Source organism: Anguilla rostrata, chromosome 10 (genome assembly GCF_018555375.3).
Source record: "Anguilla rostrata isolate EN2019 chromosome 10, ASM1855537v3, whole genome shotgun sequence".
NCBI lineage: Eukaryota > Metazoa > Chordata > Actinopteri > Anguilliformes > Anguillidae > Anguilla > Anguilla rostrata.
Genome location: NC_057942.1, coordinates 44,482,167 through 44,493,950, shown reverse-complemented (window position 1 = coordinate 44,493,950; position 11,784 = coordinate 44,482,167). Strand labels below are relative to the sequence as shown.

The 11,784-nt window shown below is 46.9% G+C and overlaps 1 protein-coding gene across 1 annotated transcript; it reads right to left on the bottom strand.

The window, feature by feature from the left end:
- Positions 1 to 69: 69 nt before the first annotated feature.
- Positions 70 to 11,614, bottom strand: LOC135264514 (uncharacterized). The gene is made up of 16 exons (XM_064353233.1): positions 11,347 to 11,614; positions 9,865 to 9,941; positions 9,238 to 9,367; positions 8,467 to 8,557; positions 7,495 to 7,688; positions 5,122 to 5,290; positions 4,769 to 4,868; positions 4,307 to 4,451; positions 3,890 to 4,006; positions 3,318 to 3,453; positions 2,963 to 3,057; positions 2,437 to 2,733; positions 2,032 to 2,061; positions 746 to 1,147; positions 486 to 629; positions 70 to 176 (listed from the first exon to the last, which is right to left on the bottom strand). The coding sequence occupies exons 2-16, from the start codon at positions 9,907 to 9,909 to the stop codon at positions 70 to 72; spliced, it is 2,202 nt and encodes a 733-aa protein (XP_064209303.1). The 5' UTR covers positions 9,910 to 9,941; positions 11,347 to 11,614.
- Positions 11,615 to 11,784: the final 170 nt, after the last annotated feature.

Genomic DNA, 11,784 nt, shown 5'->3' with positions numbered 1-11,784 from the left:
TGGGCCGAGCTAACCTCACTACCCAGCGCTCAGCCCTTCTCCTCGTTGACAGGAACGGGCGTGGTCCGACTAGGGCGCAAGCCACCGCAGCGCGCCACACAGTCCCAGCTCATGGGCACTGGAGAGGGAGGGGCTCACCGTGGCGTGAAGAAGCCTGTAGGCCCGGCGCTGGCTCTCTGTGTGCGGACACACACACACACACACAGAGTCACACACATACACACAGAGTCACACACACACACATACACACAGAGTCACACACACACACATACACACAGAGTCACACACACACACACACACACACACACACACACACACACACAGAGTCACACACACAGAGTCACACACACATACACACAGAGTCACACACATACACACAGAGTCACACACACACACATACACACACACACACACACATATACAGTCACATCATCCACTGGCTCTCTGCATGCGCTCTGTGTGTGTATCTGTGTGAGATGCTGTACCTGAGGCTTGTACACAGATAACTTGGCTGTCCTCTCTGGCTTCAGCTCTGCTGGTTTCCTGAGCTCTGACATCACTTCGCATCCCTGCTGAGGTCACACAGCTGGGGTTCAGTTCCTCTTTGGGTTCTGTCACCATACTGGGCTCTGGTAAACACAGAGGCCTCATACAGATTTAACCTGCTCTGCCAGTTTTACTTACAAAGATGTAAAAGCAGCCATCTGCCAGTAGATGGCAGCAGATTCCCTGTAATCTTTAGTACCTGGTTTTGAGGGATCTGTACAGGAGGAGTTCTGGGGTGGAGGGGCAACCCCAGCCTTCTGCTGGGACCTGAGCATCATGAAAGAGGCGAGAGGGTCCAGGTCTTCCCCTGGCCCAGAGACGGGGCAGCCGCTGGGGGGGGCTTTAACAGAACGCCTGGCAGGGATGGGCATGTGGACGCCCCTCCCTTCCTGTACCGAGAAGACATTCCCTCCCCTCACGATCCCGCCCACCGGGACAGGCTCCGCCCCCTGATCCCCCTGATTGGTGGCAGTTTCCTCTGTGGCAATCCGCTGGTCAGCTTTCTGCATCTCCTGACAGGAGGACCCCAGCGCGTCAGTCACAGCAATGGGGGTGGGACTGTCTGTGACTGGGGTGGGTGTGACTGGGTAACCGGGGCAACCTGAGAGAGCAATGACACAGTCTGTTTCATGAGCAGGCTGTTTAACACACACACACATACACATGCACACACTCAGAGAGAGACACACACAAACACCTACACGTGCATATGCACACACACACACTCTCCCACCAATATGCAGACATGTACACCTACAGAGACTCCATTCATTTAAGGCAGGGGTGGCCGGGGTCGGTGTGTATGCAGGTTTTGATTGACACTACACTGGCCAAATTAGCCAATTAGCTGAACGCGCTGATGCTGGTTTAACTGCAGATTAGAGAACAATAATGTGCTTCGTGTTGGGACACAGGAACAGATTTCGGCTGTCATTCAGGAACTTATCCAGAAATGTAGCTAAAATATCAATTACTAAATGATTGGGCTAATTAAGTCATTAAGAAGCTGGGATGAAATCCAGATACAGCCCTGCTTGGTTAGCCCTATTGCTGGCACGGACAGTACATTAGAAATACACCCTAAAAACTCAAACATGCTGGAAACACATTAAAATACTTCCTCGAAATTATACTACATGATAAATTATGCGTATAAGTGCCCTTTTATGTATATCTGTAATGGACAGGATGCTGAGAGCAGTTTTATCTAATGTGACTGTACACTCATCTGTCCGAGTGTATATATGACAAAGCGCATGTCTGCTGACCAGCCAGCAGGTGGCAGTGCTGTTATAGAACCACATGCCGACTTTTCTTTGCTCGTTTTATTTGCGTCTATGGCTATGTGAAACCCCGCCCACATTTAGTGCTGTGACGTCTGTGGTGGAATGCCATGCGTACAGAGGGAATAACCAGCATGTCGTAATGCTGTACATGAAATCTGATAAAATGCTTAAAACATATCGGCCTAAAAATAAAGCTCACCAGTGTCTTCACTGCATTTTCTTAGAATATCTGTAGAAAGAAATCAGACAGGATATTAATCACTGGAATGTGTTTCATGCAGATTACAAGTATCAGCTTATGATGTAAGTACACTATAGTATAGTACAGTATATTATAGTAGTGTGGTTTTATACAGTATAGTACTTTATAGTATAGTGCAGTGTAGTATATAAACTAGTTTAGTATAGAATAGTACAGTGTAATAAAATTCTGTATAGTGTAGTGCATTATGGTATAGTATATATAATATACAGTATAGTAGTAAAAGAGTATAGTAGTACAGTATGTTATAGTATAGTATACATAGTATACAGTGTAGTAGCAATAGAGTATAGTAGTATAGTATACGAGGTGGCTCAGTGGTGCCTGTACTCTTTTCCTTACTGTCGATCTGGCAGAAGGAAAATGGCGGGAACTCTTCTGTAGATGCTGCCGCTGGTTCTGTGGGACCGGCGTCATCCATCTTTTCCACAAATTCCCGACCCTCTCCGGCCCAAATTCCCGGTGTTCCCAAGCGCTTGTGGGCGGGGCTGATTCGGGGAAAGGCTGCATGGGGGCCGGAGCACCCGGTGCCCCCCCGATCCCCGGCGACGGGGACACTGCTGTATGCCCCAAACGCCATCAGTTTAAAAGCTTCTGAGATGCGCTGGTGCTGCAGGGGGGGCTCAGGCATCTGAGGCTCTGTAAGGGGGGGGGGGCAGAGTGGGGGGTATTCAGACCTGCAATATGCAGCTTTAGAAAGAGCTTCAGGCAATAATCTATGCAGCATCCGGGGGAATGTGTGTGACAGGTATCCATACAGACAGAGCTCACAGACACAGATGCAGATTTCTGTGGTTTGCTTCCAGTCAGCAGCTAGTTAGGGCTTTAAAAGCCTGTGAGGGGGAGTCCCTGGGTGCAATACCCTTACCTGCCAGTAGGAGGCTCAGGACCACAGGGAGGTGCTTTTCTGCTTTCCACACGGCCTCCTCCATGCTCTCTCTGGCAGAGTCCGACACCAAACGCCTGCAGCACACAGTGAACACACCTCACACTCCAGCCAATCACTTATCCACCACAGCGGAGCGTACGCTTTTAACGGCTGTGCCACACCTGGGATTTGAACCCACAACCTCACAGTTACGAGCACCATGGCAACAACAGCAAAGTGCTCGCGCTGCTGTCTCTGGATGGGGTGTGGCATGTTGGGGCATGGTGGGGGTGCGGCGTGACAGGGGTGGGGTGTGGCTGGGCGGGGCTGGGAGGGGCATGGCGTGGTGACTCACTGCTTGTAGACCGGGGACATCAGTTCCACAGGCAGGGCGGCGCTGGAGAGCTGGGTCTGAGGGGGGGGCCGTGGCCGTGGGCGGGGCGGGGTGAGGGTAAGGTCTGTCTCTAGCTGTGGGTACAACCTGTAATGACCTGGGGGGTGGGGGGGGGATCTATAAACAACAGACTCACTCAGAGTACACACAGCTGCTGTGGCTTTCACTTCTGTACTCAACACAACAAGACAGAAAACTTCCTCTGAGAATTACAGAAAAAGTACTAGTTGTAGTAGTAGTAGTTTTTATTCAGTCATCACATACAATACAATAAATATAAACAGTCTAGACAGTATAAACAAGTCAACAATCTATATATTAGGTAGTGACTGAAAAGGCACAGGCAGAAGCATAATGCTTATATATGCCTATCCTACATTCTTATCAATTTAAGCTACCCTCCAAAAATCGTCTGTTTCGCTGCCCAATCGGAGTCACAGGACCTTTGACCTTTGAGTCCTGGCAGGACATTACAGCAGCAGTGCAGAGGGAGCAGGGTGGGAGGCAGTTCACAGTCCGCAGTGCGGCCGTACCTGGGTGTGTGCGGTCCAGGGAGAATAACGGTCCTGCTCTGGGACCCTCCTCCACAGGATCCTCTGGCATTCTGAAATCAGACATTTCCACAGAGTCCCACGGACTGGACGGCACGTCTGAGAGGGAAACGTACAGTCACAGACATCTACAGATTAGTACAGTGACCTGCCAATAGCTTCCTCTGTCACAATAAATCCAGCATCTAGAACAGGAGCATGTTTACTGAAAAGGACAGCATACTCTGTGAGAGATGCAAAACTGGGGATAAAACTTTAACATTCAAAATATCTTACATTCAGAATACTAAATCTGCCTCAGTCTAGCACCCATCTGAAGAGCTCTCCAGGTTATCTCTGGGGACAGAATGCATAATGGAACTTGCAGGGGGCGACACTGGTCTGCCCAGCGTACCCCACCTTTCCTGAGTAACTCCAAACAGGCAGGGTCGCCCCCTGGCTGCTCCGGGACGGTGTTAAAACGCTGCTGCAGCTCCTGGAGGAGAGAGCCCCCGCGGAGTCTGCTGGAATGGCGGGATTCCAGCTCCAGCGGGAGCATTAGAGCCTGAATAAAAACAAACCTGGTTAAACTCAGAGTCACACAACGCTGTGTGAGCTCAAATAACACTGCAGGTCATTACGGTAAAAACAATGACCCAGTGTGCTTTTCTGATTCATATGCGTTGCCAGGAGTAACATCTAGAATAAAAGTCACTGTCAATGTCAATGAAATTATTAACCGTCCAAATATAACATTTTGTTTTTATTTGGGAGATGACACCACAGATTCACTGTAAGTAAATGTGTTTTTGTGCAGCTTTCTGTCTGACGCCAGTGCTTCTGCTTCTGCAGCGCTGGGGATTAACTGCCCATGTGAGTTACCTCTTCCTGAAGCACAGGCACTCGGCAGAACTCCTCCTGGAGGCCTAGACCATGATGCTCTGCTTCTGTGGCACAGGGCTCCTCAAAGGGCAGACAGTGCCTGCGCAGGGCAGGCGGCCATGTTTAAGGGCGTAAGAGCACACAGTATGCCTGAGCGACACAAAGCACATTATATGCCAGTCCCACACGTGCACACACACACACACACTCACACATAGTCATTAGGGCATGTCTGCTCATACAAAGTTCAGTACTTCCATACTCCTGGAGGAGGAGCCAAAGACTGCAATACCCACCCAAGAGGCCCCTCCCAAACAAAAATATGGTAACCATGGCAACCCCCCGGTGGGTACCTGAAAAGGAGGTCCTCTGAGAGGCCGTTTCCCGCGGGACACAGCAGGGGGTCCGGCACGGTCACCGTCTTCAGCCTGCCCAATATGACGCGTAACCGCGGCAACTGCTCTCCAAAGCGCAGCAGGTGATCGATGAAGAGCATTTCCTCCTTCAGGTACAGACCTGAGTCTGCAGGAAGGGTCAGAGGTGCAGCAGCCATTCATTCCAACATTTCTCTGATGGCTGTAACATTTGAGTCTCCTGAAAGAGTCTAGAAGATTTGAATCAATCAGAAGAACGCTTTACAGCGAGCCAAAGTAAATACATTTAGATTAAACATGGGGGAGCAGGGCCTTGGAGTAAATATGCTCATCAGACGATCAGATTTAAGCCTGGATTCAACATCTGACCTGTCTGGTCCACACACAAATACAGCAGTTTGGTTAAGTTTGTTAGCTTTTTCTTTTCGGAAACACAGATTTATGCGGCACACCATAAGTTCCAAACTGTATTAGCAGCTGAGAACTGTTGATTAGTAACAAGCCTGAATGTGTAATTCATCACCACCAGCCATATATATAGATTATAATATAGAGATACTGTAGATTTGTATAAACACAGCAGGTGACATTGCCTTCAAATCCCGACTTGTTCATTTAATACACCACCACTCCGCATTAACCAGAAACCTCAGCAGTCAGTTATTTGCAAAAGGCGAAGAAATAGGCTAGTCACAGAACAGATACCACAGTGAGACAAGGCATCTGTAATGTCTGTACCAGCAGACCTGTTCCGCCCTGTCAGCGTGTTTACGAGGCCTTCACCTCAGCGCACACGCGATAACACAGAGGCGTGGCTTTGCTACTAAAGGGGGGGGGTGTCACACCTACGACCGTGTGACCTCACTGTGCTGCTCCGTGTGAGAAGCCGTGGTATGAAACTGCATTACATTACATTACAGGCATTTGGCAGACGCTCTTATCCAGAGCGACGTACAACAAAGCGTGGAAGCAGACTGAGGACAGGTGCTGACAGAAACCAAGGCAGGCACAGTCACGCGCCTGCCTTTCAGGTGCAGGAGTGTCAGCATGGAGCCAGTGCCCTTGGACACACGTTACATAAACTACACCAGCGCCTGAAACTGCTCCGGCAGAAACAGAGTTTCTGTTTCCACATTTGAGCTCTGCGTGCATGCCAGCGAGACTGGCTATTGAGACGGCTGTGTGTGCAACACATGTAATCTAATTTATGGAGCCCCTATAAGTCTCCTATTCTCTTCCCTCCCCTGGAGCTTCAGTCTCTTTGCCCCACCCTGAGTCCCCCCCCGCCGCCGCCGCCCCCCCCCCCCCACCTCCCCTCCCAATCCCAACCCTCTCCTGGTTCCACATCCCCATGGAACCTGAAGGCCAGGATGTGCATTCTTGCTCTTCCCACCCGTCAATCACGACACACTTCTTTTCTTGGACCGCTTTATTTATGCTTTCTCCTCTTTTTCTCCCCAGTTTGGAACGCTTTTTCATTTGGAACGCTTTTCGTTTGGGACGCCCAACACTCACACACCAGCTGCAACACTCAGCCTGCTCTCTGGGGCCGGTGTGGGGGAGCCCAGAGGATCCGTGTTCTGTGCTGAGAAGCACATGATGTCAGCAGCTGCTTTTCATAACACAGCAGGTCCCGAGTCAGACCGGCACAGATGAGTCAGAGGCAGGCGCTTATTGCGCAGCGTAACACATTCATCAACCAGCAGGGGTCACTGCTGCGCACTGACACGCAGCTGTTCTGACAGCTGGGGGTGTCCTGCTCTAAAACAGCGCCTTCACCGCATATCCACCGTTGCACAGACCATTTTATTCATTCAATTATAGCTTAGTAAATCATGCATTACTGTGGGTTTGTCCCTGTGTGCACAGGAGGCAGGTCACAATAGCGCTTGTGAACTAGGCTGGCAGGGTCTGTACATGTGGGCCAAACAGAGTCAGCTGAACTCACCGCTGGGCTGTTCTGGGCTGTTCTGGGCCCAGTCAGCTGAACTCACCGCTGGGCTGTTCTGGGTTGTTCTGGGCCCAGTCAGCTGAACTCACCGCTGGGCTGTTCTGGGCTGTTCTGGGCCCAGTCAGCTGAACTCACCGCTGGGCTGTTCTGGGCTGTTCTGGGCCCAGTCAGCTGAACTCACCGCTGGGCTGTTTTGGGCTGTTCTGGGCCCAGTCAGCTGAACTCATCGCTGGGCTGTTCTGAGCTGTTCTGGGCCCAGTCAGCTGAACTCACCGCTGGGCTGTTCTGGGCTGTTCTGGGCCCAGTCAGCTGAACTCACCGCTGGGCTGTTCTGGGCTGTTCTGGGCCCAGTCAGCTGAACTCACCGCTGGGCTGTTCTGGGCCCAGTCAGCTGAACTTACCGCTGGGCTGTTCTCCTGGGTGCAGGAGCTCCTCCGAGGCCTCGGGGAAAGTTTCAGCGCATCCCGCCTCTCTCCCACCCCCCTCCATGAGCCAGAGGGCCTCGCCCATGTCCGGGGCAGACTGGGAGGCGGGGTTTGAGCTGGGCACCACCTCCACAGAGACCCCTCCCAGGCAGACCAGGGGACATCCGAATCTGACAGAGAGGGTGATCAGCCTTATCACATCGGATACACGGCATTATTTCCCACAGCATTACTACAGACTAATGAAGGTTTATTTCCCTAATTTAAATTCCTGTAATTCAGATAGATATAAATAAAATTCTTTGCAAAAGTATTGAACAGTTTTTACATTTTGCTGGTTTACAAATTATACATTCACATTTTAACCATTTAATATTTCTACTCAGAACTCACGTTCTCAAATTGAAAAACAGCAAGATCGATAGTGTAGCAACTTCCTGTTTCCAACTGGAAATCTTTCCAATAAAAGCTTTGGGGGAACAATAGGAATTGAGGAGCTGCTTCTCAGTGTTAAATACGGTAGGACCTCCTACGTATGAACCACAGAGTTGAATCTACCGGTGGTTATGAAACCAGAAGTAGAACAGGCAGTTACATCACATCAAGCTCCTTGTTATCACTGATGCAAAATCCAGGCTTTAATTGATGGTTGTGGTAAAAGCAAACGCGGTAGTTAACAGAGTGGATATCTTTTTTGGTTGTGTGTACTTAGTGATTTAAACTGATTTTCCTAAATGATGGTTTAATCTCCATAATATGCTGGGAAGAAAGAAGCTGTGTGTTTTCCTGGCAATGGATTATTCAATGTTGGCACACTTGTTCATCAATGCAAATCAATAAAATCAGGTTGAGACCAATGGTCTGTTTAAAGGCCTGGAAGGAAAGTGTGGAGATGAGTAGGGCTGATATTTCTCCAAAGTGAGCCGAAGTAAATGGGGTTAAGTGTACTTTTCATTTAAGTCCACTCGCTGTCCACTGTTCTTTAAGTCATCCAGTACGGATCCACTGATGACGAGCTTGCAGGTGGAAATCACAGTTCCTGTTGAAACAATTAATATTTTTAACACTTATTCATTAGTCACTTAAAAATCTTGTTTCACTTTTAAACTGTTGATTTAGCACCCCTCCACAGGGGTCTTTGACCGAGGTGTGAGCGTGGTCATTTGCTATTGTGTGTACATATTGAGAGGCTGCGTTTATGGAATATGCATTCAAATGGCTCCAGTCAGCAGTCCACCTTCAACTGAACAAATGTGTGGAGTTTAAGCGCTAGCCCATTTTTACATTCCCTATGACACAACAAAACAAGTGGATACGTCAGCATAAGGTACACACTGGAGTACAACGCATACCTCCCAACCCTCTTTTAACCACACCATCATATAAGGTCATACAATTCAGTTTTGATTACAAATATATTGGCACATGCTGAGGCAACAATAATTTTCCACAGGACTTGCAAGACACACATATTGTGAGAGACAGCCATTTGCTACCAGCATTACTGTACTGAAAACCAAAACCGACCAAGGAGAATGTGTGTAAAAGCCAACTGGCCCTCGGCCAAGGACAAGCTTTCCACAAGCATTCTTTCTAAAGAGAAAACTCTTTAGAAAACATAAAACATGCAGACATATCAGTCTTTTTTCTGTTCTTCGTTCTTCAGACAAAAAAAAGAAAAACTTTTAGTTTCCATAGTCGAGAGGGCGTTATCTGTACCCCGAGTCCATGGCATCCTGTAGACGGCCTCAGGCAGGGTCCCTGAGTGCGCGTAAAGGTCAGAGCGGTCCAGGTGGTAGGGGACCGGGAGAACCAGCCAATTCATGGTCAACTTCTGCCTTGTAGAGGCCTCCATGGAATGAAAAACAATCAACTAAACGGAGATAAAACTGTCCTGGTATAGTGAATTATTTTTCACATAAATTATAGCAGAATATTATTCCATAGCGCCTTTATAATTGAGTAATTGCCCATTAATAATTTGCATAATAATTCATTACATTACTTTGACCATTTCTACAAAACTAAAAGGACTGTTGCAGTATTATCAGCTGTTTCTCTTGTCAGTATATGAGTTGCTGGCATCAACCAAGTTACAGTTTACTGTACTCCTGATAAGGGGCGAATATTGCATTGTAGCAAAATTACAATGTTACGATGCCACCACCTGTACTTTTTCCAGTTCCACTCATAAATAATAATTGCTATTGGACTGCAGTTACGGAGTATTACAGCTGTAAAATGCTAAAAATATACCCTGAATACACACACACACAATCACACAGACACACAGACACACACACATATATATATATTCGGATTAGATAACCTCTCGTCCTCACCTACCTCATAGACATAGTCTATAGCCCTGTATTTTACAGCTGGGAACATTGTGCTTGCCGTTGTGGTTGTCAACGTCAGACCTACGTAAAACAAACATGAATAATATGTATAATGTACTTTCCGCAGACTTTCAGCCGCCAAGGACCCCTCTACACGTTTTTAAAATGCGTAGGCGAGTCAAGTGAATGTATATTCACACAATACATAATCATACGTAATACCCTAATAAATTGAGACATGTAGGCATACACGAAAGTTTATCTATAGCGAGCTACAGTATCCATCCAAGTATAAAAACACGTATGCAGCGTGAGAAAATGGCGGGATATTTTCTAACAGTAGGCAAACACTAACAAATATTTGGCTGACAGGATAATACCACTGTTCTCCAGAATTATTAGCTAAAATGCGAATAGTTATGGTTTTTGGAGCTAACCAGTCGGGTTACATATAAGTTAGTTACTAGAGCTAATTATTTAGGCGATCAGGGAAAATCCAGTTTAATTACAATTTTAGCTACCCGTCTTGATCTCTGAACTTCAGATCAGTTTACGTGACTGTGGGCGGTGCAGTTTAGGCTGCTAATTCATAGCCCACGTCAGGTTCAGTTAAAAGCGAATATGGTAACTGGTTTACACTGACTGTATCTTTCTGTAAACGGACTTACTTTAACAAGTGTGGTATTCTGATTTGTCTGTACACTTGAACAATTTATGTTCACGACACTCAGCGCTACGATTTCAACGTGGCTCCTTATGTCGACGTCATTTTTCACCAGCACGAGATCTTCTTCATAGGTGAAGTGGCTTATTTATAACCGACTAAGTTTATTCTGATTCATTAGCATTTACAATAACTTGATTGCTTCATTACTTAAGAGGTGCAGCAACGATCGCGCCCTGAAGATCTACAGTTGCTCGTCATAATGCCCTGTGGCCAAACTTGAATAAATAAAAGCAACAATATTTACATTTTATTGTAATTAAATAAATAGAACGGGAGACTAACAGTAGGCCTACGCCTATTTCATTTCACAGCTATAGCAGATATTAATGTATATTTACCCTCACCGCAGTGTAGGCTATTGTGTTATTCATTTGTTCAAAGAGTAAAATGTAAAAAAAAAAATTATTTATTGATTTATTATTAGTTTTAATAATAATAATAACTAATAATGAAGCCGTTGGCCTATGTGACGATATCTTCGTATGGTTTACTCAAGGCCATACTGTAGATATCTTGCTAGAATGTGTTAAAAAGGGGAAAAGACCCCTGCCTAGACCTACAGATATGCATTTTCTCACATTTAGATACTCCATGCAACCAGAAAACACTCCCAGTCCCATTCAATATGATGGAACTTCCAAAGCATATTAATTAGCCAAGGCCTCGTTACAGTTAACATTGGTAAAGTGAGAAAGAGAGATACTAATTGTCATCTTTTTTTAACAGAATATGGCAAATTACACAACAAAGTCACTGCACCTCTGGCTCAAGCCTGAACGGCTGTATTGCGGTATCAGGATCAGCGATTGTCTTCTGTAGGCTCATCAGAGTTATCGGAGTCACTGATAATGTCCTTTGATTCAGAATCAAATATTTCTGTCACAGCGTTTATCAAATAAACGCTGCCCATTTCTGTCATCCTTCAACCTAAAAGTACAATAGCAGAGTTGTTTTTTTGCCGTTAGAGCTCGTCTTCTCTGCGACCGCGCATTTGCTAAATAATAGCCCAAAAAAAACCGCGACCCGCGGCAAGTAATTTAATAGCAGCAACTAAAGTTTACAAGTAAATTTGGCATGAAAACCGCGAACCTGGCAACCCTGAACCTAACCAGCGAGCATGAATGAATGCAGCGAGAGCTGCTTTGTCCCGCCCTTCTCTCCAGATTCCGCAGTGCCAGACAGATAACTTGAGCGTAG